Raw genomic sequence first — 23873 nt, 5'->3', positions numbered from 1 at the left:
GTTACCCGTTAGGGTGTTTTTTTAATTTAAAACGCGTTAGTATTTTTTCGGGAAATGCGTTAGCACATTTTTGAGGTATGCTGTGATCGATTGTTTGACAACCCTAGTCGCACTGTTTGCGACGCCGCGTAAAATTTTGTGACGAATTCGGAAATATTTTTATTCGCGCTGAAATAGTTATATTTTTTTGTGTGGAACGCGTCCCAGGCAAATGCTCTCGTGTGTGCAAGCGTTGCTGACTGCGTAACTCCGCCGAAGACAGAAAATAACAGTAATGCGAAAGACCCGCTCGCAGACGGCTCGCACGCAGGCGGAAAATGCCGCAACTTCCAACATCGCCGGCCAGCAATCATCATCGTCTGCGGTCTCAGCACTGAGCACCTTTGATACGAGCAAATACAAGGTGCGTATCCCCCATTCCGTTAATTCATTAGTTGCCCAAAACAATTTTCCATTATTTGGGTAATTGATAAGCAGAGTGACCAGTGAGAAAATAGTAGTGTAAGAGTGTCCAGACGCCCGGGAGGAACGGCAACCCAGTAGCAAAGATAGCGCTGCACAACACTGCTATCCGCCATATTTCTTCGGACAAAACAAAATTGTGTGACACAAAAAAAAAAGGCATTTGTGCAGTTCTTAAGCTAGGGGTCTCCCACAAAATAAAAGCAATTAATAGTTAATCGTCGAATATTTATCACAACGGCGTTTGGAGGATCGAATTGAATCGAAGTTGGCTGTCAAAATGAAGCACTTTCCTTGAACGCCATGTTCTACCAGCCAGGTAACGAATTGATGGCATGCGACAAACTGAAACCTGTCAGTTTCGAGCAACACGGTCAGACGACGGCCGAAATAAAATAATCCAGAATACATCAAGGCTTGTAAATATCGTAAATCTGAAAATTCAGAGCGTAAGGTGCCCTCCGAACACGCCGGAGTTACTCCAAGGGTATATACACGCATGTACATACGTGCGAAAATATCCGCTATTTGCAGTCTCAACGTTTGTCCGTATGTGTGTGTGTGCGTGTGTGTGTGTGTGTGTGTGTGTGTGTGTGTGTGGTGGAACGCTTGGGTCGAATTCCCTCGTTTTCTATGAAAGTTTTTAAAAAATTTTTCTTGTTCCGGATTTCGTTGCAGGAATGTGAGCAGATGGTGCAGATGCTCCGAGTGGTAGAGCTGCAAAAAATCTTATCGTTTCTGAACATCTCCTTCGCTGGCCGAAAAACCGATCTGCAGGCACGCATCCTCTCGTTTCTGCGCACCAACTTGGAACTGCTCGCCCCGAAGGTGCAGGAAGTCTACGCCCAATCCGTGCAAGAACAAAGCCCCACCCTGCAGTACTTAGATCCAACCAGAATGTATTCGCACATGCAGCTACCGCCTGCCGTGCAGCCCAATTCCGTGGTGGGCAGCCTGGTAGGCGGTGGCCCCGGCGGTCAGGTGCCGGGTGCCCAGATACCAGTGGTCGGCGGTGCACCATTTTTACATGCGCACAGTATCAACAGCCAGCTGCCCATCCATCCGGACGTGCGGCTGAAGAAGCTCGCCTTCTACGATGTGCTCGGCACACTGATAAAGCCTTCGACGCTGGTGCCTCGCAACACACAGCGTGTCCAAGAGGTGCCTTTTTATTTCACACTAACGCCGCAACAGGCCACCGAGATAGCCTCCAATCGTGACATCCGCAATAGTTCCAAAGTAGAGCACGCCATCCAGGTGCAACTGCGTTTCTGCTTGGTAGAGACCTCGTGCGAGCAGGAAGACTGCTTTCCGCCGAATGTCAACGTAAAGGTCAACAATAAGCTGTGCCAGCTGCCTGTAAGTATCTGATTCCATTCGACTGGCAGCCTAACACATCTTGCATCCTTCTCCGTAGAATGTCATTCCTACAAACCGGCCTAATGTGGAGCCAAAGCGTCCTCCGCGTCCCGTCAACGTGACCTCCAACGTCAAGTTGTCGCCAACGGTCACAAACACCATTATGGTGCAGTGGTGTCCGGATTACACCCGCAGCTACTGCCTGGCCGTCTATTTGGTAAAGAAGCTCACCTCCGCACAGCTCCTACAACGTATGAAGACTAAGGGTGTCAAGCCGGCGGACTATACCCGTGGACTAAGTATGTTTTTTTTTTTTTTTTGCATTAAAAAGTGAACTTCTAATAATATAATCTAATCATTAATCATTGCAGTTAAGGAGAAGCTAACTGAGGATGCCGACTGCGAGATAGCCACAACAATGCTCAAAGTATCCCTGAACTGCCCGCTGGGCAAAATGAAAATGCTGCTGCCGTGTCGAGCTTCAACTTGTTCGCACCTGCAGTGCTTCGATGCCAGTCTCTACCTGCAAATGAACGAGCGCAAGCCAACCTGGAATTGTCCCGTCTGCGATAAGCCGGCCATTTATGACAATCTGGTCATAGACGGGTAAGTGGATGCCATTTCCATGCCACGGCAGGTGCATTAATTTCCTTTTTCTTTTGCAGATATTTCCAAGAAGTGCTGGGCTCCTCGCTTCTCAAAAGCGACGACACAGAGATTCAGTTGCACCAGGATGGCTCGTGGAGTACGCCCGGACTGCGGAGCGAAGCGCAGGTCTTGGACACACCTTCAAAGTCTGTTCAAAAAGTAGAGGTCATCTCGGACGACATAGGTGAGACTGATTAAATGGATTTTCCTTACTTTTTATACATTAATTTCATTATTTTTCGTTAAAGAACTTATCACAGATGAAGCCAAGCCGGTAAAGAGTGACTTGGCTGGAATTCCGGATGATCAGCCAACCTCAACGTCGAACAGTGAAACTGTATGTTATTTTTTTTACGAATTATACCTTGCCTAACAATATTACAATGTCCTACTGAACCCCTTTCAGGTTGATCTGACGTTAAGTGATTCCGATGACGACATGCCACTGGCCAAGCGTCGTCCTCCTGCTAAACAAGCTATCGCCAGTTCCACGTCGAACGGAAGCGGCCAACGTGCTTACACTCCGGCCCAGCAACCGCAGCAATCCGGTACGTTGGATCCATTTTTGCAATAAGTCAGTTGAATAATCTGCTCTGTATAGCCAAGAATACTTTACCCATTTTGAATAAGTGCTGAATGTAGACCGTAGGTTGTAATGTAGACGTAAGCATCCGTACACATCCACCATCACACGCTCGCAACAACTCATTTGTTTCAGGCATTTCCGGCAGATAAGACCCCAGTTCCCCGACTTCCTTCTTGTTTTTAGGGTCTATCTGTTAGATATTTCTCTTGAATTTAAATATCAAAAGGGATTCCCATTCAAATCTGGACTAGAAACACTAACAAACTAAGGAATTTTTAACAAAATATAAATAGTGGTCAGATTTCTTATTTTATACTTGGTTTCTCGAAAATATTTTAGATTTTAGACATTTTCCTATACTTTTAATGAATTAGGCTGGCTTTAGATGAAATTTGGACAAGCTATAGGGTAATAACTATACTGTTTTAGTTGATATTGGTTAACTCGATTAGACAAGACTTTTAAAATTAGGTAGACAAGGCATCTCAGTTCTCTGGCATCCGAGGATCTGACACATTTTCGACTTCTTTTGACCTCCGTTCTGTTGTAGATGCATCTGTTTTTAGGAAACCCGTAAATCATGCGTCTATTTACAAACCAGTTAACGCGACAGTTATGATGCGTCTACGGTAGGTTCTCTTCCCGGTAATGTTAACAAGGTCAGGTCTCTTGTAATTCCTCTCTTTTTTTTCTTTCTGTGTATTATTGCAGAAAACAAAGGCCTGAAATGGGATCCAAGACCTGAAGCAATCATTCACTTTTTGTTTTATGTTCCTTCTCCAAAAGTATTCTGTGTTCTGTAAAAAAAATAAATTATTCTGTTCTAATCGAAGATCGAAAAGAGTTTTTACAGTTTTTATAGTCCGTGGTAGTTACTTAGAGTAGGTGGTCAGTCGTCCTATTTGTGTCCCAATCCTCCCATCATGTTATTATAATGATTACAACTGAACTAATCGAAGTAACTTGTGAATTTCTTTGTCTTTTTCTCTTTCTCTCTTTTCCCCCCTTGTTTCTGTTTCTGTTTATGTTTTTTGTTTTATTTTTTTTTTGTTCGTTTTGTTGTGTCCCATTTTAAAACACACACTATGCTGCCGGCGACGAACGATATTATCCCAGACTCCCCCGACCAGCTGGTGGCCCGACAACATTCGCCCGAGATGCTCCAGCCCGGCCTAGAACAACTCGAACAACCGGCGGCGACGGCGGCAGCCGTTCATGCCACTCTTCTGGAGTCCCTGGCGGCCGCGGTTGCGGATCAAAAGCACTTCCAACTGTTGGATCTGGCTGCAGTTGCGGCTGCTGCTGCTGCCACGGCCTCGGCATCGGGGCAGGGTCACAATGCCGGCCCATAGGCAGAGAGTATACGCTTCTCAGTAGCACACACACCTCCCGGGCATCCCACCACTGTACATCAAACATCACACGTCCCACATCTCGCAATATGGTTTTCTCTGCTTTCGCTTATCACCTCCTTATCGCCCAGATCGTACCTCAGAGGCTATTGTCATCTCCTCCATCCGTTCATCTGCATTGCATTCTTGTGGTGGCGCTCTTAAAACCGACACTGACGTTCGCAATTCTTGTGTTCCAGGACGCAGACATTACAGGCAGGCTTTATAGGAGAGAGAGAGAGAGAGTGAAAGTGGGAGTCCTGATCCCGATCGGCCAGATTGTTGTCTGTCTTGGCTTGACCCTTCGCCCTTTATTCTTTTTCTGCGGTTCTCAGTCTCCACACACGACCAACAAACAACCAAGCAACCAACCACACAAACAAACCTAATTATAGAACTTGAAACAACTAGCATACGCATTCATTAGATATTACCAATAGGCAAACGCAATTAATTTATTTTCTGTTAGACATAGAAATGCAGAACTGCAAGAGCAATATAGCATTGGAGCTCGGAGACTTTAAGCACGACTAACACACACACTATGATTAAGCCCTCTCCTAAAACCCGATGTTAATATTAAGTTCCGCCAATGCAAGTTGGGCCTCGTATCCTACGCCAGAAGAAAGAAAAAAAAAAAAGTAAGAAAGTGCGGCAGCCAGCCGTGCAGCACAGCACAGCACCGACCTCTAAGCTATTAAGTTATTTAAAAATTATGTAACTAAGGACATGAAGCGAATAGTACAGCGGATTAGTTTGCGACCAATTGCCTGAAAACAACATCATAGACAAATATGATTAAACTTGAACTTGTATTGGCCAACCAAACCCACTTGTTTGCGTTTTATTCATTAACAAAGAATCTATAGAAAATGAGAAGAATATTTGTAGAAGTCATCCCAATCCCAGATTATTAAGAACATCCCGATCCCGATCCCGGTGGCGCGGACTATAGTATTTTAAGAGCATGATGGAGATGAGGACGTCTAATTCAAAGAAACTAAAATTGTTTTAATTTTGATTTGAAACACCACCCTCCTCATTTTCGATCCTAAATATCTGAACATAGAAATATGAAATCAATGTACAAGGAGATGTGTACTTTATCTATATATATAATTAAACAATTTTCAACCAAGTGCTGTTGTTTTATTTGGCAACCGGGGTTGTTGTTTCGTTTCTACGTTAATTTATATGCGATTTTAATTTAGCATTCAGTTTTTAATTGAGTTGAGTTTTTAATTTACTTGCAGAGGATAAGGACGAATTGAAAGAAGCGGCTAAGGACAAAGACAGTTCCGTAATCGATCTTTTAGATTCGCCCTAGCCAGCCGCCCGCCGCTCATAAGATCCTTCAGTATCCGTAGGCGATCCCAAAGAATTAGACTTGGTCAGTTAAGAGAGCAACGACCAAAATTCATTGTTCGCGTAGTTTTTAGAAAGTAATTCATAAGATAAAAATCATTTTATAGATTTAATAATCCCAAACTCTCCAATTACAATAAATTTGGAATCATATTATTGAATAGTTTTTGAATTTCCCGGGCATCAGCTGTTGGCCGGGGAAATTTAACCGCACTAATTTCGACTAGGTGGCAACACCAAAACTTCCAACATGACATGGACATGGTTTCAAATCTTTTTAGGGGGCTAAGAAAAAGTCCCCAATTTTAAATTCTAAATCAGTCTAGTTGCGGAAAAAAGACAATCTTGTAGAACAAAATTCCTCTCTTAAATATTACATTTTTGAATCGTTTAAAAAAAACATTTTTGGTTATTACGTTTCCCAAAACACTATTATTTTTTATGAAGAACAAAATATTTATAAATGTTTACGTATTTTTAATAATAAAGGAAAGATACAAATAATTATGAATGTGAGTTCATTTTTCCCCTTCGTGGTGGTATTCATGTTTGGTTTCAGTGTATAAAGAGAAAGGCGTTTTGCTGGTGGAATGTCTTTTAATCCCCTCTAGCTACGTCCATTCATTCGCCTTCAGGTTCGCCTTGATCTCGTCAGTTTTTGTGTAAATTCTTCAGAAGAATGTCGAAGCCCACGTTGTACTACGCTCTTTTCAGTCCTCCAGCCAGGGCCTGCCTCCTTACGGCCAAACTGATTGGATTGGACCTTGAATTAAAGTAAGTAGTTATCCATTGCAGTAAAGTTTCTACGGCATCTTCTTCCAGGCCAGTGGATTTCTCCAAAAAAGAGCACCTGAGCGAGGAGTTCGTTAAGGTTTGAACATCTTGAACATCACCTTTTAAACCCATATTAATACCAAACACTTTTTAGTTAACTCCTCAGCACCAGGTCCCTGTTTTTGTGGACACTGATGGCGAGGTTTACGTGGACAGCCATGCCATTGTCTGCTTCATGGTGGGAAAGTACGCCGGAAACGATCGGCTTTATCCCAAGGACTTGAAAACCCGAGCCCACATCGATCATCGTCTGCACTACGAGAACGGAGTGCTCTTCCAGGTGGTGAAGGACATTGTGGCGCGGAATACCTACGGCGGAGAATCCGAGTTTAATGAGAGATCCATAACCCTCTGCCACAATGCCTACGGTGACTTGGAAAACTTCTTGAAAAATGGGAAATTTGTGGTTGGAGATGAACTCAGTGTGGCAGATGTTTCCATACACACCACCTTGGTGACCTTGGCGCTCCAAGTCCCAGTGGATGAACAAAAGTATCCTCGGGTCAGTGCCTGGGTGGAGCGAGTCAACCAGCTCTTGCCGGAGAACGAAGAGCTGAACCTCAAGGGCGCCCGAGCCTTGGACACCCGCATCCGGAGCTGCATGGCCGAGAACAAGGACAAGGGCCAATAAAGACCTATATTTAAGCTTGAATTATTGGTAGTTTATTGATATCATTCAAATCATAATTTGTTACGCTAATTGGCTTAAACTCTCGCTACTCTAGATTCTCGGGGGTCTTTTGATTTGGAAGTCCAGTGGTTGGGTGATTAGCGACCAACTAAAACAAATGCTGTTAACTCGCCACTAAACATTTATGTACAAAAAGAAGCGTTTTACTTTGATCCTTGGATGCACGGGACACTTAAACGAACTGACTACGGTATACAGATAGAGTGGGAATTAAGGGCTATATTAGTGTCATCGCTTTTGATTCCTGCGCCAATGGTGGCCTATCTCCTAGTTATTTACAAACAAAATTCTATCGATCACACTTATTTTGGTATCATATTTCCTCTAATCAAACGTTGTCCAGTTGGTCATGCCCTTGCCGGTGGTTAGATGCTGTTGCTTTTCCGTCGCCGAGGCATTCAGCGTGAACTGGTCCAGTCCGTACTTGCGGAGCAGCTCGAAGTCGTCGTCCGGCTTACCGGCGATGGTGTTGCGCTGGATCTGGATCTGTGGTGGAGCCATTGCGGGCAATGGAGGCGGTCGTCCTGTCACAGCGGCCACCGTGGCCATATGTTTTGGGGCGAAGTATGGATACAATGGATTGAGACCGCCGCCGCCTCCAGCTGTGCCAGTGGTCACCATGCTGCTATTGACGCCAGCGGGCAACGTGCTCGACTTCTTTCCGAATGCCTTGCCCAGGGGGGGTAGTGGCCGGGCGTTCTGGTTCAGGGGATCGAAGTCCTCCAGGTCGAAGCTGGTATTGGTGCTATCGTCCAGCGATATCAGGTCATTCATGCTGTCCTCCAGTGCCTGCTGTTGTTGCTGCTGCTGGTGCTGGTGCTGCTGTGGGGTGGGCGGGTAAAGGTTGGGTTGTTAGAAAGCTCAAGGCGATTGGTTATTGGATTTTGCATTGCAATGTTAAATAATCTTGAAAGATACAACTTTTTAGCGAAAACAAGCATCTAAATACGGGTGATGACTACAAATGAGTGTGGAATTAAATGGAGTTACATGAGGGCTACTATGTAAAATAATAATGAGACTTCTATTCTAATAATGTAACATGTCTACTGTACAGTGAGTAGAAAATAAAAGATCTAAGAAGCTAAGTTAAATACAACTCCAGAAATGGAGAATTCAAGATGAATCTATAGCCCACTAGAAAACAAAAATATATAGTAGTTTCCCCCGATTCTCAATGAATATATATACTGGGCACTAAGGGAAAACTGGTTCTGATTAAGCATGGAGAGCCTGCGGATGAGTGTTAGTGTGCATTCGACTGGGAGACCACAACCAGGATGGGTTCTTTAATTAATTAACTTCGCAGCTGGTGCAGGTGTACCTCTCTCTTGGTCCGCGGCGTGGGCACGGGCGGATCGGAGACATTTAGGTGGGAGAATGTGGATGCCGCCGTCACAAACGAGGCTCCCGACGAGCTGGACGACATCGCCGAGGACGAGGATGCATTGGAGTGGCGGACAGAACCATTTCCCGTGGTCTCGTCCTGCCAGCAGTTACGTTCCAGCTTGCTGATCTCTGCACTGATGGCAGCGGCAGTGGCAGCCACAACGGCATTGGAGCTGCACTGTTTCCGCGGTGGAATCGGTGGTGACTGCATGTCCGGTGGACTATCGAAGCTGTTGGAATCGGCGGTGGGCAGAGCCTGGCGCGGCCGGGTGGGTGTGGATGTGTGTCGCGGCGGTTTCGTCTCCACATTAGGATGCGAGGCGTTTGGCGAGTACGGGTGGTTGTAGTAGGAAGCGGGTGCAGCCTGTGGCGGCGGCGGTCTGGCCGGTGGTGCTCCTCCCCGCCTGTGTTCTGAGCTTGGCTTAAGCTGCGTGGGCCAATGGCAATGTTGGTGGGAAATGGGTTGGATGGGTGCAAGTGTGATACGAGTATGTCGTTGTGTTTCGGTGAGCAGAGTGTATGATGTGTGGCGGTGGTTGTGGTGGTGGTGGGCATGAGACATGAGACGGGCGATCGGTCGATGGCGACATTCAGTTGGACACACACACGACACGACACAGATACGGAAACAAAACAAGAAGAGCATGAAAACAAACATAACTAGACAGCACATCGAGATGAGTGAACATCGAGTGATAAACGGGTCGAGTTAGCTTGCGGCAAGCAGGTGAGCTGGAGACTGCTACTGGAGCTACTGGAGCTCCTGCAACCGCTTCTCGTACGCCCGCACCAAGCTACTTACACTGCGGTCCACGGCCGGCGTCTTGAACAGCGGATGGTTCTGCAGCTCCTGCGACAGGTTCATCTCCGACGATGAGCAGAGCGAGCTCGCCGAGCTAACAGCAGAAGACGCACTGAGATGATGACCGTAAGAAGCACCAGCCACCGAGCCGTACGCATAGCCGTTCGGCTGAATGTGACTGCTCGAGCTAGACATGGCCAGCGGTACGGGGCCGCGTCGCTGGAACTCTCTCGAGTCCCTGCCTCCGGAGCTGGTGCTTCCATTCGTGGAGACGCCGCTGCCAAGCCCATCAAGCCGCTTGCTCATCACCGGCGAACTGGGCGCCGAATGGTGGGTGGCTCCTATGGCCTTGCCACCGCGTACGTAGCCACCGTCCGGTCGATCCGAGTGGTTGGGTGATCCCAGGCCAAAGTGGAAGTGTGTGCCTCCGAACTGATTCCCGTTTTCGCGCAGCTTTGTCTTCAGACCCTTGTACGCGGTTTTCATTCCCCGAGAGCCCTCCTTAACCTAAATGATAGAAAAAGTAATCAGATTAGGAGGATTATTTCCAGAAGCTGGACAAAAAAGGTTTTGGGGGGAACAGGAATCTTGGGAGTCAAGGGTCAACCACTCACCGATTTGACGGCAGACTTATAAGCCGGATTAGTCTGCACGGAAGATCAGATCGAAGTAGAAAGCACAGAGAGGAGCGGCGAGTGTGAGATGAGCAGTCCAAGCGGCATATGGAAAAGAGACGCACAAGATACGGGCGAGATACGGATTGAATGAGATGTACAGAGCGACCAGTGGGTTATTTAAGCTACAGCTAGCTACACTTAATTGCTACGATGACAATGCTGATACGGATACGGTAATGATAGTGGGCTAATGGGAGTCGCATGGGCGATGGAGCGTGGCGGGTCGAGGCGGCGATTTGGATCTGCGATGTCACGATTTGGAACTACAGGAACGGACTCAGGATACCTAGTGGTGTTAATGGGTTAGTCCAGAATGAAGACTACGTGATGGCGGGTTAATAAAGTATATCTGCAGTTGGATTGTTAGAAATTGGCAATGGATTTCTACCCAAGACTTGAATCTTTTCTCGATTTCTTTAACAACTAAGAACCAGAACAACAAATAAAGTTAATGCCTTTGAGACAGTCTTCTTTTTTTAATTAAATAATTAAAATTTTGGACAAAACATTAGGAGCACCAATTGTTTAGAGTTTTAGTTCTTGCCAACGTGAATTCAGTGCAGATATTAGTTAGGACGTTAATCACTCGGTTTGCATACAAATAAAAATCATTGGAACTAACATTGACGAAAGAGATGTGTGGGAAGTTACTGTCTACGCGTTAAGATATAGGTATTTGGATTTGGTTTGGTGGTATTGGCATAGTTGGCAGTCTAATAATAGTTCTTAGCATACACTCGCGACAAACTGCGCTTGCCCATTAACTGTGGAATAGATCAAATCAAATCAGATGATAAAATATAAGGTGGGGTATAGGTAATCCAGTAATAGTTCGGTTAGCAGGTCTGCCCATGGATGGCGATTGGTGTTAACTAATGACAAGCCCCTCATTCCGGTCCAGACAACAGTGTGGAATGGTAGGTAGGTAGGTGGTGGTTATGGCATCGTGAGGATGACACTAACAGCAGTGGCGCGATGGCAGTGACAGCTCCTCGACTGGGGCTTACCTTGTCCTTGAGGCTCTTCATCAAGGCGTAGTTGCGACCCCGTTTCTTCTTCTCCGCGTATCGTACTGTCTCCAGTTCGAACTCGTCGGAGAAGCCGAGGCCGCTGTTGAGCATCTTGAGGCGATCGTCGATGAACTGCGCGAATATCTGCAGCTCCATCATTTTGGCAAGGAACGGGCGCAGGTGCGCTGGCCGAGATTCGATGAACTTTTTTGGATTAAAGGTTTTGCTTGTTTCATGATATTCGACAGCGTCCCGATACCCGCCAATCAGCTGCACCAGGGCGTTAAGGAAGATCTTCGAGACGCCGTCGCCTTGATGGTCCTGCTTGTTGTTCAACTGTTTCTTCATCTGCGACACAATCTCCGATGGCAGGCTGTGAACATCATCAAAGGGGCTCTCCAGTATTTCATTATCACAGTTCAGGATCACAACTTCGCCGAGTTCTTCCGGAGAAACCTTAAAATCGATTTAAAATATTATTAAAAGTCTTTAAACTCGTATTCTTTCCTTACGGCTTCTAGCACTGGCTTTGGCACACCAATCAGATATGGCATCGGAGCACCCAGGTAGTCTTTGAACTCCCAGGGTAGCACCGGTATGAATATATGCTGCCAGACCATGGGATAGAGGAATGCGTTCGCCGCCTGGATGCACGCGGAGAGTCGATCTAGGTGGCGCGAGGTGAAGACGATGCGTCGCTCGGCGAGCATTGCGGCGAACACTTCTATCATCTCCTTGGGTTTCACGAAGCTGTAATACATATTCAGGTTGTTCTGTTGAAGAGATAATAGTTAGAACTCTGATTCTTTTAGATATTTAAGTTTAAGCTTACATTTTTTAAAATATTGGGTAACTGGAACTGTTGCGGTCGAACGAATTCAAATTGCTGTTAAAAAAAGGGACAGTTTACTTAAAAATTTCATATTTAAAACCACAATAACTTACATTTTGTCCGCCATTGTAGAAGACCTTTAAGCTGCCACCCGACTCTGGCACACCTTGGTTGTAGGCCTCGGATAGGAAGGCCCGGAATTCGCTGGGATTGCTCCGCTTGAGGTCTGAGAGAACCTGAAGCAGCTGCAGGAAGGTGTCGTGCCAGGGCAGGTAGGTGATCAGCACCATGGCCGTCTTCGTCTTGGGAACGTGAATGCAGAAGCCGAAGCGCCATTTCGAGTCGCCGGTGGTGTGGACAAAGGAATATTTTAGCACCTCGGTGCTGTTGATGAAACAGATCATATAATTTTATTGGATTATATATTATGTGAGAGATATGCATGAGTAATTGTTCAAGTTTGGAAAGTACAAGGCCTTAAGGCCTTGAAGTTTCATAAAATATATAGTGGGTTTAAAGTCCATGAAGATGTTTCAAGCTTTTGATAATTCCTAAGCTACTTTTTAGTACTCGGAGCTCTAATACAGAAGCTCAAAGTCTAAGTGACGAAAGCAAGGCAATTAATCGGACTTTTGATTAATCTTTCCGCTTGGATCTATGGGGCTGAAAGAGACCTCTCTACTGATATACCCTTTTAAACTTTCTTCCTGTTCAACTTCCTTTAATAGCTGTCAGTTTTTCCTGCGTCGCATCATGCCACTGCCGCTGTATAATAAGTGTGTTGAAATCGCATTTAACAATTTAAATAAATCGCAATTTTGCAACATGAACGACAATGACGCAGCAGTATCATTACCCGGGCACGTTTCCCATTGTGCGACGCTTTTTGCATATTGCTCGACTTTGGCTCAGACCCAGACCCAGGCCAAAGTCTTTTTTCTCTTCGCACCGGGGTTACATAAAGTCGTTAGATCTAAGTGCCTTGGATCGTGTCATTATTCAATTTGATATGCAAAGTCAGGCTGCGAGGCAATCACAGCTCATACCGGGCATTGCTTTTGAGGGAGGGAAGTATTATGGACATGGGCTGGCTATCTGGGCATTGACTTGGACTTGACTTTCTTTATCGGAGCGCCTTCAAACGCCACCAGACACAAGGGGGTGTGTGTGTAAGTCGCAGTTTCAATATGAACAAGGCCGATAAGCTGCGGGTCAGACCATGGTTAGCTGGCAAACATAATCTGCAAAGCAAACTTTGAAAAACCACAGCCGCAAAAAATTTATTACTCGCCCCATGTTAGATTCCCCAATAGACTAATCATGCGATGAGTTGGAGGAGTGTAACACGGACCAGCTGCAAAGATAAGAGTGGTCGGGCCAGGCCAGATGACTAACCAGGTGGCGGGGAAGCCAATTGATACACTATAGTTGCTGGCGATCCAGGAAATACTGGGAGCGAACTGCTCCAAACAAAGCCCATTGAATAATAATACAGTTCGGTTCATTACGCGAACTCGCTGTGTAAACAAACACCGAAAGCGAAACGGCACAACAGGTTATTCGTTTCATGGACAAGCTATCTGCCGAGCAGATGGAAAGGGTGCGGAGTGGAGTGGCTGGGTCGAGTAGTTGTTTTTGATTTCGAGTGACTCATCCAACGGCGAAGTCCGTCTGACTATGTCTATGCCCGATCGCAGATCTTACGCAAATGCGGTCAGCGTCTGCGGCGGCTACATAGTATTATTTATAAAACCCACGCCCCTTCTGAGGCAACTGACCGGAAATGGAAGCAGAAAGGCATTGCATGGGATTAAAAACATGATACGTACAATGAGAGATCGCAGGGGTAGGCGAACGAGGGTATGCCGGTGAGCACCTCCTTGTCCCGGAATCCTTCGGGGAAGCTCTCCAGTATGACGCCGGCAGGAGCAGCAGGTCCTCCTCCTCTGTTATTTGTGCCCCTTTCCAGGCCCGGTGTGGGGGAGACCTCGCACCAGAACTCGAACAGCTTCTTCACATCGGTTCTGAAGGGCAAACGGAATGCATAGGGTCGTAAGCACGGTCAGTCGTGGGAGTAGAGGGTGCTCCAAAAGGCAGCAAGCTGGTTCAGCGGAGCGGAACGCCCCCAGCTGGCTTGGAATACTCACTTGATTCGCGATCCCATTTCAAGGCTTAGCACATTTTTCGGTCAGCGAGACGTGTGTTTTTATTTTTGTGTGTACTCTCAATTTGGGATGTTCGACGACGCACTGCCAAATACTGATTACGCTGACACAACACGGGCACCACCACCACCAGCACCACCACTTTCCTCCTATTTCTCTTTGTCGACTCAGTTGTGGATTCGCGACGTCACTGATTCATCTTCTGTTTTGGTGTTTTCTTTCGCGCTGGCTCGATCTCACTGCAGGGACCACTGATCACTTATTATCTAGCATTTTTGGCGGTGCAATAATTAATAATTCACTTGGAACCCGCAGTTTTATGCAAGCAAACAGAACAAAAACACTTTTCCAGCAAAATTCGCGCTTTTCAACCCTATAAAACGAGCGTTGCCATTTGTACTATAGAATTCTGGCAACACTGCCACTTTATTCACATTTTTTAACACTGAAAAAACGAAACGGCCGTTTTGGCCATTTTACCGCTAAAATTTGTTATTGTTTATATTTTGGTTGTGTGAAGTAGTCGGTTTGTGTTCCTGTCAATTTAAGTTTACCGCATTATCGTTTTGGTCCAAGGTTTTTTGCGCATAAAATGCACAACACTTTTAATGCGGTTACATAAGTGCGTGTGCTAAAACAGTTCGCCACCAAGAGTTCCTGTAGTTACACCTGCCTTGAGAAACTACACCAAGTAAGCGGGTCTATATTATAGATATATATATATATAGTTTCGATTCCGTCACACTTGGCACCACACTAAAGCCTGCATCCCACTGCCCACCCACCAATCAATAGCCCATCAACACACCATTCATTGATTTTGTGGCCTGCACGTGATGACGCCGAACGAAGCCAAGAACACCGGGGTCAACTGAACACTATAGATCCTCTGCTGCGGGTTGAGTTTCGATTTGTGTCACAGTACACCGTTACAGGCTTAGAATTCAATTGTCTAAATTTTGATTTATACTTTTACTCTACTTTTATCCTCTTTTTTAAGGTAAGCACCCAAATTACGGGAAGTAATGCCAGGCGGCGGCACAACCACTACTGTAGCACAATTAGCCAGCCCGCACACGCACCCAAAGAGTAGTCATTAGTCTATAAAAATGCTGGGCGCCCTTTTCCGTGTGCCGTCACCAAAGGTGGCCATCATTTACCGTGGCCTGCCCGAGATTCTAGGCACGGGTGCTGATGTCCGCAACTTGTCCGCCGGAAGAGGCGTCTGCCAGCAACAAAAACCACAACAACAATGTCACCAACGTCACCACCAAAACCTTAACGTCCTCATCCAAATCCACCGACCATCCCACCGACGTGAACTGCTGTGAGTGTGGCGATAAGCCAAAGCGCCAAAGTTAACGAATTGAGTGCCGCCTGAACCCGTCCGGGCGCGTGTGTTGTCTGCCTTCTGATACGGACGACCACTCGTCCAATCAGTCTTTATGTGCATACATTAGCCCGCCTGCGATTAGATACGCCTTCTTGTACTCTGTTAGTCCCTCGAATAGCCCCTTCCGACAGTACTTTCATTCATAGACCCGCTTTGAAAACTATTTTGCTGCGCCATAAACTGAATTTACGGTCTCGTTCGCTTGCTCCGCTCTTTCAGGTCTTGCTCCCAGACCCGGCCGGAGTGTTCCAAATTGTCAGTACGAAACCTGCACTCGGAGCCCGTCGCCATGTTCTACTCGATGTATGCTTACCTATCCAATCTACCGCGCCTCCATGTCCTGGGCATGGCGTTGGTCGCCTACGTAGTCTACTATCTGATCCAGGTGGTCAAGGTGAGTGTCAGACACGAGATTGCGTCACCTTTGGCGCATGACTAAGCAACAGCAACAGCTACTAAAAAAACTAATTACAGCGACCGATTATCGCCTGTTCGGACGGCCCGTTCAAACAGTACCTGATCCGTAAGGTGCCCACCCTGGAGAACAAGTACTGGCCCACCTTCTGGTGTGTGGAGAGTCGGGCGCAGACGGTAATGGCGAGCCTGCTGCGCTCGAAAAGTCTGCCGCACGTCAACTACCGCCGCGAGATCTTGCCCCTGAAGGACGGCGGCGAGGTGGCGCTTGACTGGATGGAGGAGGGCTGTGGCGAAAACGCACCCTGCATTCTCATTCTGCCAGGACTCACCGGCGAGTCCCAGGCGGAATACATTAAATGCCTCGTCTTTGCCGCCCAGCAAGCCGGCATGCGGGTTGTGGTTTTCAACAATCGTGGTCTCGGTGGCATTGAATTGAAGACGCCGCGCCTCTACTGCGCAGCCAACTGCGAGGACCTCTGTGAGGTTATCCACCATGTCCGTCGCACCCTGCCGCCCCAATGCAAGATGGGCGCCACGGGTATATCCATGGGTGGCCTAATTCTTGGCAACTATCTGGCGCGCAAGAGCGATGAAGCCAGGAACATCCTGTCAGCGGCCAAGATTATTTCTGTGCCTTGGGACGTCCACAAGGGTAGCGCCAGCATCGAAAAGCCGGTGATCAACAGTCTCCTGGGACGCCACTTGGCCGGAAGTCTTTGTCGGACATTGCGCAACCACCTGGACATCTACAGGGACATATATCAGGACTCGGACATCGATATTCAACGAATTTTACGCTGCAAGACCATTAAGGAGTTCGACGAGCTCTTCACCGCCAAGCAGTTCGGCTATGCCCATGTCAACGACTATTACTCGGACGCCACACTCCACAACAAATTGGACCACATCTCGGTGCCCCTGCTGTGCCTGAGCGCTGCAGACGATCCCTTCCAGCCGCTGGACGCCATCCCCATTAAGGCGGCCAACCAGTGTACTCATGTGGCGATTGTGATCACTGCGCGAGGCGGGCACATCGGTTTCCTTGAGGGCTGGTGGCCGTCAACCAAGGACCAGTACATGGGGCGTCTGTTCACGGAATACTTTACCAAGGCTCTCTTTGACGAGGATGGCGAGTTCCAGCACACTGCCAACAAGATGCACGAGCGCTTCTTGGCCAAGGAGACCGTTGCTCTCGCCTCGTCGTCGCCCCTGTTGCTGGACAAGAAGCTAGATGCCGGCCAGCTGGACCACAAGATGAAGCTAATGTGAAGGGTCGACATGGATACCTCTGCTCATATATTTTTGGTAGTTGTCCACTAGGATTTCCACATAAAATTTTATAGATATCCGCGTATGTATTCCGATAAGAATTCGGCGATAGAAGAAAGTAGATTTTCAAACGCATGTGATATGAAACGTTGATCAAAATCCAAAGTGTTGTTATATTTCTTAAGGCTGCGAACAGGGAACCAATTCGACAGTATGCGTAGTGGCTTAAATTATTCTTAGTACGTGACATTAGTGACATATCAAGTTAAAAAAGCGAAGAAGCTTTACGATTCCTAGCCTAGTCTAGCCGTGAATTCAAATACAATATATGACACAATGCAATAATCTTATATTTTTACAAGTTCCGTATATATTTACTAATAAAAATACAACGCTTAATAAACAAAAATAAAACACTTCCACTTCATTATATATGTAAAGTAGAGTTTGACAAGCGAGACGGTTGCAGGTATTCCACAAATCGATTTGATGGCTCCGCCGGGACCTATCCCATTATAACCAGTTCTTAAAGCTAAAATACCAAGTGCTCCTTGCCTAAATCGGCTTGTAGAGCAAGGTGGTCACATACTTCTTGCGGTAGCGGTGCGTAGCACTGAGCACCATCACACCGTCTTTGATGGACAAGGCGTACAAGTGGTTCAGCATCACATGATTGGGTTCCGGAAGCAATGTGGGCTCACACTTGTGGGAAGAAAACAAGAAAATTAGAGCTACAATCCAAAAGTACAAAGGAAATGGTAGCCATACCGAAAGCGGAGTGTCCTTGTTGAGGATGACCTGCAGCAAATGGGGCGGAAGCACTGGTGGACCGGATACCTTCTCCCAGGGCTTCACCTGCGGCACCTCCTGCGAGTACTCCTTCTCGGCATAGTTGGTAACGTTCTCACTGTCCTTGGCCAGGGCCTGGAACACCTCAAAGTCCGATGCCCGCACCGACACCAAGTTATTCTTCTGTCCCTCGTCATTCTCTACGCTTTTCTGTAATTGTAATAAAAATATTAATTTCTTTCTTTGAAATTATATCAATGAAAAAGGGTGACGTCAGAAAGATTCCCTTTTTTAAATGAAAGGGTGGCACGGGCGTAAAATTTTCAGAAAACACACATGTATACGGGTGAGTATTCTTAAAGTTCTAAGAAAATGATTAAATACTAGCTCCCCAGCTGTTAATTGTTTGTAAACAGAAATCTGTTCCAGTATTTAAGCTAAAATTGGTTTTAAAAAGAAAATAATCTTGCATAAGAATTTCCCCACTTTTCTGTAGTTTCTGGCCTCTTGGCTTTTGTCATTTTCATTTGTTTTTATCAGCTACGCTGTCATAAAGTTCACTAATTGTTTTTCTAAACAGAAACTAGTCCAAGCCAGATGAGCATCGCTGAACCCAATTGAAATCCACTACTGATTACTGGGGTGACTTCGTTTTGTTTACGACGATTACACAACGGCCGCGAAAATCAGTAACTGCGTCATTCGGGCGCCCAAATCGTAAATATATAGGCTAAATTATATTGATTTTCCACTCAACTGACCAGCTTGGGATCGTGTTTCCATTCTCCGTCCACACAGAACTTGTACTGATGGTCGCCCTCGGGCAGATCGATGATGGTCACAAAATTACCATGGCTCCGGACCATCGAAATGGGCTTCCAGTTGGAGAAGGTACCAGATATAGTCACATTCTTGCCACCGCCATCCCATCGCAACACTGTGGGCAGGGCAGTCTTCTTGGGTTCGTCGTCGTCGCCGCTGCCAATGATGGATAAGTTGCCGGATCCCGCAGCAGCAGCAACCTGCTCCTCCTCCGTGCTGTCCATGATTAAGTGTTCGCCAGCTGTTGCCTCGACGCTATCAGCTGTGCGCCTGGTACCCGCTCCGGTTCCAGTGCCCGCGTAGTATGGGTCGTCGTCGTCTTGCAACGAGCCCTCGTTTAAGACTGCCGTGTGTTTCTTGTCGAACGAGAAAGCTTGGCCTCCCGCTCCGGCTCCGCCTAAAGCTGCTGCTGCCCCACCACCGCCGCCGCCCCCTCCAGCCCCACCACCAGCTGCAACCGAGTCGCGGAAATTTGCTGGAGAGCTCGGGGTGGAGAGGTCGGTCGACTTGTGGCGCTCTCTCATGTGCACTGTGGAGCTGCCCGCGTTGCCCATGTTTGCATGCAGTGCAGTTTTATTGCCGTTCTCTCTGGCTCCCTCACAGGTCACGGCCCCTTCTCAGGTGTTTTGGCACTTTGTTTTCCTCGACTAGTCTCGCTTCCGCGTTTTGCTGGCACCGCACTTTCTCAGCTTTCGGGTGTTCGTTCTCGGATAGCAATAGCAATATTTGGCATTTATTCGGCAGAAAACTGCATTATTCAATCGGTCGAACCGTAGAAAAATGGCTAATAATAAACAATTTGTACATATATACAGCAGTAATTCGCAGTTTTATTATTGGCGAGTAGCGTTATCGATAAGAATTGTGATGGCCTGCCAACCTGTTTTAGAATACACGTTAGAAATTGAGAAACATCGATGCATCAATGCAGGATTTTTAGCAAGTTCAAATAATATTTTAAGTTATTGAGTTCAGTTTTTAATTATTTTTTGTTTTTATTTTAAGAGAAACCTTTAAAGTCAGTAATTTAAAGTCAGCTAAAACATCGAAGTTTCTCCACCTCTAATACACGTCGCGTTAGGACCTTTCCCTGCAAAAGGATTTTATCGGACTTTTATCGAAAATACCATAAATTGCCCGCTCTTTTTGAATTTAAATCTTATCACTTATATAAAGTGTTTTATACACAAATCTCTAGCCATGGAAGTATTTTTAAATTGCTAACAATAGCCAGATTAACCAGATGTCTAACAGGGACATAGTAACCGAGAATTCTATTGAAATTCTCCTTAAAAGAACATTTTGTTGTCGCATAGACTCGAATAATGTGTATAGGCAAACATTACAACAGAGGAAAAGTCAGGGTCCAAAGTCCAAAGCAATCAACATGCATCGGAGCACAACAAAAACCGAAGATCGAGCGGGAGAGAAAGATAGAGAAACACGGAGGAGAATCGGTGGCAAGATAAAGAGCCAAGGGCGGAAGTTCGTTCACGAGGCTGGCTGTATGATGAACCAGGTAGAACGACCCTGGGCTCAGGTGCCAAAACAAATGCATCTGATTTAATGGTCTCTGAAGAAGAACCACGGATCAAAACAAACTAGAAAAACCGCCTCGGGAAGTCTACCACCAACACCAAGCCACCAGACGGCTTCCAGACGTTGGAAACACCCAAACAAAGGCACTCCAAACAAATACACACAAAAATACACCTAGACGAAAAGTTGTGCGTGACTTTAAAATATATTTCTTATTTTTATGGTATTTTTGAAATAATTAATTGACTTCTCACGTACAGTTCCGGTAATTCGTTTAAAATTCATGCTGTTTTCATTTTAAACAAAATATAATATACATATAATATGAACTTTTAATTGAACAGAAACTATTTTTATATTAAAAAGATAATAGATACAACTTGAGAACTGCAAGAGAGGGAATATATTTATCTTAAATAGATAAGTAATACTATTCATAATTTTTTTCTCTGTAGGAGAGCTCTTTGTATGGGTGCTGCGTGGCACCCACACACAGGCACTGCTGCTCACTAACACCACACCAGACGCCTTCGCATTTTAAAAATTGATTAAAACTAAACACACTTCGGCACCGATGCCAGGCCATGCCTTTTTTCAGTGCGATCAAAACGGTTGTGCAAAACGGTTCTCCTCCTCGCTCGGAAATTGTTCGATTTTGCTTCTGCTGCTGGAGTGCACTGAGAGAAGTTGGTGGAATTGTGTCAAATTAATTGGATTGAGTTTCCCGTTGAGAGTGCCGTGCTTTTCGCCAAGTCGCCATTTGGAAGTGATAATTTGCGGTAGGTCAGTATTACTGGCATGACCTCACTGCCTTATCTATCAGCCCTTTAGACTCTTAGAGTTTACAGTCGTGTGCCCTGGTCCTTGAGGGCCTTCCTCTCCTTATCATGCCACGTCCAACTAACCAACTAACTTACAAATCAACACATTTCCCATGGCTCCCGAGGGCGACGCGTGTTCGCTCGAATTAGCCAGCTACCTTTATCAGCTTAGCCAGTGAACTGTTTTGAACTGCTAATTGATAGTATGTATTTGGAAACACTCTATTATACCACTCCCATACTTAGTACGATCCTTAAACTGCGACGCATTTCCCCCACCTTACTTGCAATTTTATCAAAAACATGTTTAAACAGTCCGAGCATATCTAAAAACTCACCTACATGGACACCTGCATGGACAAAAGACACGACTATACATATACATTTTAAAGCAAACAACACCTCCAAGATGGCTACCCCACCTGGAGTAGATACAATAATAATAGCCTATACTATATAGCCTTATCAATAAGTGACTTGTTTTTCAAACTGCACCAAAAATTAATTCAATTTGGATCGAACGATAGCCAAAAAAAGAAAAAAGTTCAACACTTGGAAACAACTTGGCGATGTGGTGGGCACGAGCCCACCGAAAAAAACAAGATTTCAGTCAAAATAAATAAATTATTGTGTCTTTTATACTCGTATATTTTTAGCTTTATCAATTTCGGGCGTTTCTGTGGAGGCTCGACGACACATACACACACCAATCCAGCCAATCGGAGTGAAATCAGCATCGAGGGTCGCACCATGGATAGCGTAAAGTCGTTCTTCGCCGGATCCAGCAAAGACGCCAACATGGCCAACAACCAGCAGTCGAATGGTCTGGGCTCCGCCATAAGCAGTCGCTGGGGGCGCAGCTGGAGCACCAGCTCCCAGCAGGCCGATCCGGATCCCACCACCTCGAATTTCTCGGCCAGCAAGAGTGCCAATCCGTGTGATGCCAAGCGGAAGGACAGTGATAGTTACTTCTATATAATGTAAGTGGGTTTTGGGGGCTAAGTCTCAAGGGATATGGTTTCGAAATAGTTTCTAAAAAACCTCTAAAATCTCTAATCTTTGAAGAGTATTTATCTTTATCTTTGTGTTTCCCCCAAAACCATTATTTATTTCATTCTACTTGAAAGAAGTTTTATGATTTTGTTTACTTGGGTCTCTGAAATATTTCGATTATCTTCGAAGGTCTTATCAGTCCCCGTACATGGAAGGCCTAGAACACATAGGATTGGATGCATTTTCGACTGTTTGATAACAGAACAGTTCAATGGCTGCAATTATTGATTATATAGGGGGGCCAAGTGAATCTCAAACTTTTAATTAAAAAGTTTATAGACCGTAAATGAACGTTCTCCGGGCTGGGAAACCAGTTTGTGCGGTCATAGATTCGAGTGATCACCTTGAACGGCCGCGTTTTGAGCTTTGTTTTGTTTCTGGCTCAAAGTTCTGAGCCATTGTGGTCACAGATCTAGACTGTAAGTGCAAAACCAGTTGAGTGGCAGTCTCAGTTGCAAATAACCTGGTGCTCAGAGCGGATGAGAATATCCCGCGATTGGGGACAGCCCCGAAAATAACAAAGCTGGGCGTGGGCCTTGGTCAGGTCGTATAAAGTGCGTGATTCAGTGGAGCAGCTGGCCAGTAGCAGCTGGACATACTTTCCGAAAGCAGGCCGTAATATCCGTGTTCGCAAAAATAAAAACCAATAACCAATAACTGATGCAATTCGATCTTTTCGTTTCAGGTGGCGCGCTTGATGATTAAACTGGACGAGTGAGGATCTGGACAGAAGAGTGTCAGCATAGCCATTTCGTCAGATGTCTCGTTATCCAAATCTAGAGTGACCTGCAAAATATATATACATATATGTAATCCTATTAGGAACATCGGAGCGCTAGATGCAACAGTAGCCTTTTGCCTTGTTGCACAATCTCCATTAGCCGAGTCCGGTGTTTAGTGATATTAGTTATTTATTTAAGTTTATACACACAAGACATTCATTATCCACCACTTATTTGTGAGTACTGTCCGATCGACCACCCCGCATAATAATTTAACATACTTATATATGGACGCCATAACTATTTTTGGCATGATCTACTGGCTGATCTGCATGATATTGTTCGGGCCATTAATGTTCTTTGTCTCCGTTTATCTGCCGGAAGTCCCCGTACGATATGTGAAGAGTCTGAGGCAGCAGACCTGAGTGCCTTTTCATACTTTTTGACCGAAATATAGACGAGTCCGTGGTACATAGATTAAGACAATGATATTGATGTTCAATCGATCAACTTGTAATCAAATTTTACTCAAATATATATGCAGTTCTAAGACCAATGCATTTTAAATCGTGGGTAGCGAGCTGGGCTCATAAAATACTTGGTTTTGTTAATTCAAATAACTGGAAACATTTGCCAATTCCCATAAAAATAATTCCTTCAGTAATATTAAATTTTTGTAGATTTTTTTATTACTTATTTGATTCATTGAATACAAAGCTATCTGACTGAAAATGAAGTAATTTTTTAATAACGTGGCTTCGTTGGATTATTGCCTTTTTAATCCTTGGATATCCTGTCAAATGGACGCATGCGACACTTAAAGCCACACTCTTGAGC

At 45.6% G+C, this 23873-nt stretch overlaps 7 protein-coding genes across 28 annotated transcripts; 5 read left to right on the top strand and 2 right to left on the bottom strand.

The window, feature by feature from the left end:
• Positions 1-51: 51 nt before the first annotated feature.
• On the top strand, positions 52-5967 carry LOC6494816 (E3 SUMO-protein ligase PIAS1). 9 transcript variants are annotated; one of them, XM_014907509.3, is made up of 9 exons: positions 53-403; positions 1141-1821; positions 1880-2120; positions 2193-2427; positions 2487-2653; positions 2718-2806; positions 2876-3017; positions 3606-3684; positions 3767-3887. In XM_014907509.3, exons 1-9 carry the CDS (start codon positions 275-277, stop codon positions 3798-3800), a joined length of 1797 nt encoding a protein of 598 aa, XP_014762995.1. In that variant the 5' UTR covers positions 53-274; the 3' UTR covers positions 3801-3887. The 9 variants fall into 9 exon arrangements, with proteins under 9 accessions (XP_001959606.1, XP_014762995.1, XP_014762996.1 ...); XM_001959570.4 differs by lacking the exons at positions 3606-3684; positions 3767-3887 and adding an exon at positions 4172-5278 and having other exon boundaries at positions 52-403; XM_014907510.3 differs by lacking the exons at positions 3606-3684; positions 3767-3887 and adding an exon at positions 5700-5967.
• Positions 5968-6422: 455 nt separating this feature from the next.
• Positions 6423-7297, top strand: LOC6494817 (glutathione S-transferase 1). The gene is made up of 3 exons (XM_001959569.4): positions 6423-6585; positions 6634-6682; positions 6740-7297. Exons 1-3 carry the CDS (start codon positions 6491-6493, stop codon positions 7274-7276), a joined length of 681 nt encoding a protein of 226 aa, XP_001959605.1. The 5' UTR covers positions 6423-6490; the 3' UTR covers positions 7277-7297.
• LOC6495796 (DENN domain-containing protein 1B) lies at positions 7286-14614 on the bottom strand. Of its 9 annotated transcripts, none has more exons than XM_014908012.3 (10): positions 14194-14614; positions 13876-14070; positions 12160-12430; positions 12047-12100; positions 11727-11987; positions 11212-11670; positions 10142-10174; positions 9528-10034; positions 8661-9152; positions 7286-8158 (listed from the first exon to the last, which is right to left on the bottom strand). In XM_014908012.3, exons 1-10 carry the CDS (start codon positions 14208-14210, stop codon positions 7661-7663), a joined length of 2787 nt encoding a protein of 928 aa, XP_014763498.1. In that variant the 5' UTR covers positions 14211-14614; the 3' UTR covers positions 7286-7660. The 9 variants fall into 9 exon arrangements, 8 of the variants coding, with proteins under 8 accessions (XP_014763498.1, XP_001959604.2, XP_014763495.1 ...); XM_001959568.4 differs by having other exon boundaries at positions 7286-8155; XM_014908009.3 differs by lacking the exon at positions 10142-10174.
• An 83-nt stretch (positions 14615-14697) lies between these two features.
• On the top strand, positions 14698-17449 carry LOC6494818 (phospholipase ABHD3). 4 transcript variants are annotated; one of them, XM_001959567.4, is made up of 4 exons: positions 14699-14902; positions 15212-15538; positions 15824-15998; positions 16079-17449. In XM_001959567.4, the coding sequence occupies exons 2-4, from the start codon at positions 15321-15323 to the stop codon at positions 17288-17290; spliced, it is 1605 nt and encodes a 534-aa protein (XP_001959603.1). In that variant the 5' UTR covers positions 14699-14902; positions 15212-15320; the 3' UTR covers positions 17291-17449. The 4 variants fall into 4 exon arrangements, with proteins under 4 accessions (XP_014763004.1, XP_001959603.1, XP_014763003.1 ...); XM_014907518.3 differs by lacking the exon at positions 15212-15538 and having other exon boundaries at positions 14698-14902; XM_014907517.3 differs by lacking the exons at positions 14699-14902; positions 15212-15538 and adding an exon at positions 14962-15211.
• Positions 17450-17619: 170 nt separating this feature from the next.
• Positions 17620-19757, bottom strand: LOC6495795 (5'-AMP-activated protein kinase subunit beta-1). The gene is made up of 3 exons (XM_001959566.4): positions 18841-19757; positions 18059-18289; positions 17620-17992 (listed from the first exon to the last, which is right to left on the bottom strand). The coding sequence occupies exons 1-3, from the start codon at positions 19453-19455 to the stop codon at positions 17846-17848; spliced, it is 993 nt and encodes a 330-aa protein (XP_001959602.1). The 5' UTR covers positions 19456-19757; the 3' UTR covers positions 17620-17845.
• A 387-nt stretch (positions 19758-20144) lies between these two features.
• LOC6494819 lies at positions 20145-23588 on the top strand. Of its 3 annotated transcripts, none has more exons than XM_044715335.1 (3): positions 20145-21219; positions 21918-22241; positions 23000-23588. In XM_044715335.1, exons 2-3 carry the CDS (start codon positions 22012-22014, stop codon positions 23010-23012), a joined length of 243 nt encoding a protein of 80 aa, XP_044571270.1. In that variant the 5' UTR covers positions 20145-21219; positions 21918-22011; the 3' UTR covers positions 23013-23588. The 3 variants fall into 3 exon arrangements, with proteins under 3 accessions (XP_044571270.1, XP_014763005.1, XP_001959601.1); XM_014907519.3 differs by having other exon boundaries at positions 20145-21223; XM_001959565.4 differs by having other exon boundaries at positions 20145-21464.
• On the top strand, positions 23324-23588 carry LOC116654754. Its single transcript, XM_032451116.2, has one exon. It carries the CDS (start codon positions 23324-23326, stop codon positions 23459-23461), a length of 138 nt encoding a protein of 45 aa, XP_032307007.1. The 3' UTR covers positions 23462-23588.
• Positions 23589-23873: the final 285 nt, after the last annotated feature.

This window comes from Drosophila ananassae, chromosome 3L (assembly GCF_017639315.1).
Source record: "Drosophila ananassae strain 14024-0371.13 chromosome 3L, ASM1763931v2, whole genome shotgun sequence".
Taxonomy (NCBI): domain Eukaryota; kingdom Metazoa; phylum Arthropoda; class Insecta; order Diptera; family Drosophilidae; genus Drosophila; species Drosophila ananassae.
This window is presented reverse-complemented; position numbering and strand designations above follow the sequence as displayed.

Excerpts from the sequence above, each read along its gene's own strand:
- LOC6494816 (XM_001959570.4), top strand. The coding sequence starts at position 275 with ATGCGAAAGACCCGCTCGCAGACGGCTCGCACGCAGGCGGAAAATGCC. Across the intron at positions 404-1,140 it reads TTGATACGAGCAAATACAAG|GAATGTGAGCAGATGGTGCA; the intron begins GTGCGTATCCCC and ends ATTTCGTTGCAG. Across the intron at positions 3,018-4,171 it reads CCAGCAACCGCAGCAATCCG|ACTCCCCCGACCAGCTGGTG; the intron begins GTACGTTGGATC and ends ATATTATCCCAG.
- LOC6494817 (XM_001959569.4), top strand. The coding sequence starts at position 6,491 with ATGTCGAAGCCCACGTTGTACTACGCTCTTTTCAGTCCTCCAGCCAGG. Across the intron at positions 6,586-6,633 it reads GGATTGGACCTTGAATTAAA|GCCAGTGGATTTCTCCAAAA; the intron begins GTAAGTAGTTAT and ends ATCTTCTTCCAG. Across the intron at positions 6,683-6,739 it reads TGAGCGAGGAGTTCGTTAAG|TTAACTCCTCAGCACCAGGT; the intron begins GTTTGAACATCT and ends AACACTTTTTAG.
- LOC6495796 (XM_014908012.3), bottom strand. Across the intron at positions 10,035-10,141 it reads ATAAGTCTGCCGTCAAATCG|GTTAAGGAGGGCTCTCGGGG; the intron begins GTGAGTGGTTGA and ends TCTATCATTTAG. Across the intron at positions 9,153-9,527 it reads CGCCGGCCGTGGACCGCAGT|CTTAAGCCAAGCTCAGAACA; the intron begins GTAAGTAGCTTG and ends TGGCCCACGCAG.
- LOC6494818 (XM_001959567.4), top strand. The coding sequence starts at position 15,321 with ATGCTGGGCGCCCTTTTCCGTGTGCCGTCACCAAAGGTGGCCATCATT. Across the intron at positions 15,539-15,823 it reads TCCCACCGACGTGAACTGCT|GTCTTGCTCCCAGACCCGGC; the intron begins GTGAGTGTGGCG and ends CCGCTCTTTCAG. Across the intron at positions 15,999-16,078 it reads ATCTGATCCAGGTGGTCAAG|CGACCGATTATCGCCTGTTC; the intron begins GTGAGTGTCAGA and ends AACTAATTACAG.
- LOC6495795 (XM_001959566.4), bottom strand. The coding sequence starts at position 19,455 with ATGGGCAACGCGGGCAGCTCCACAGTGCACATGAGAGAGCGCCACAAG. Across the intron at positions 18,290-18,840 it reads GGAAACACGATCCCAAGCTG|AAAAGCGTAGAGAATGACGA; the intron begins GTCAGTTGAGTG and ends TTACAATTACAG. Across the intron at positions 17,993-18,058 it reads ACAAGGACACTCCGCTTTCG|TGTGAGCCCACATTGCTTCC; the intron begins GTATGGCTACCA and ends TCTTCCCACAAG.
- LOC6494819 (XM_014907519.3), top strand. The coding sequence starts at position 21,015 with ATGCCAGGCCATGCCTTTTTTCAGTGCGATCAAAACGGTTGTGCAAAA. Across the intron at positions 21,224-21,917 it reads GAAGTGATAATTTGCGGTAG|CTTTATCAATTTCGGGCGTT; the intron begins GTCAGTATTACT and ends GTATATTTTTAG.
- LOC116654754 (XM_032451116.2), top strand. The coding sequence starts at position 23,324 with ATGGACGCCATAACTATTTTTGGCATGATCTACTGGCTGATCTGCATG.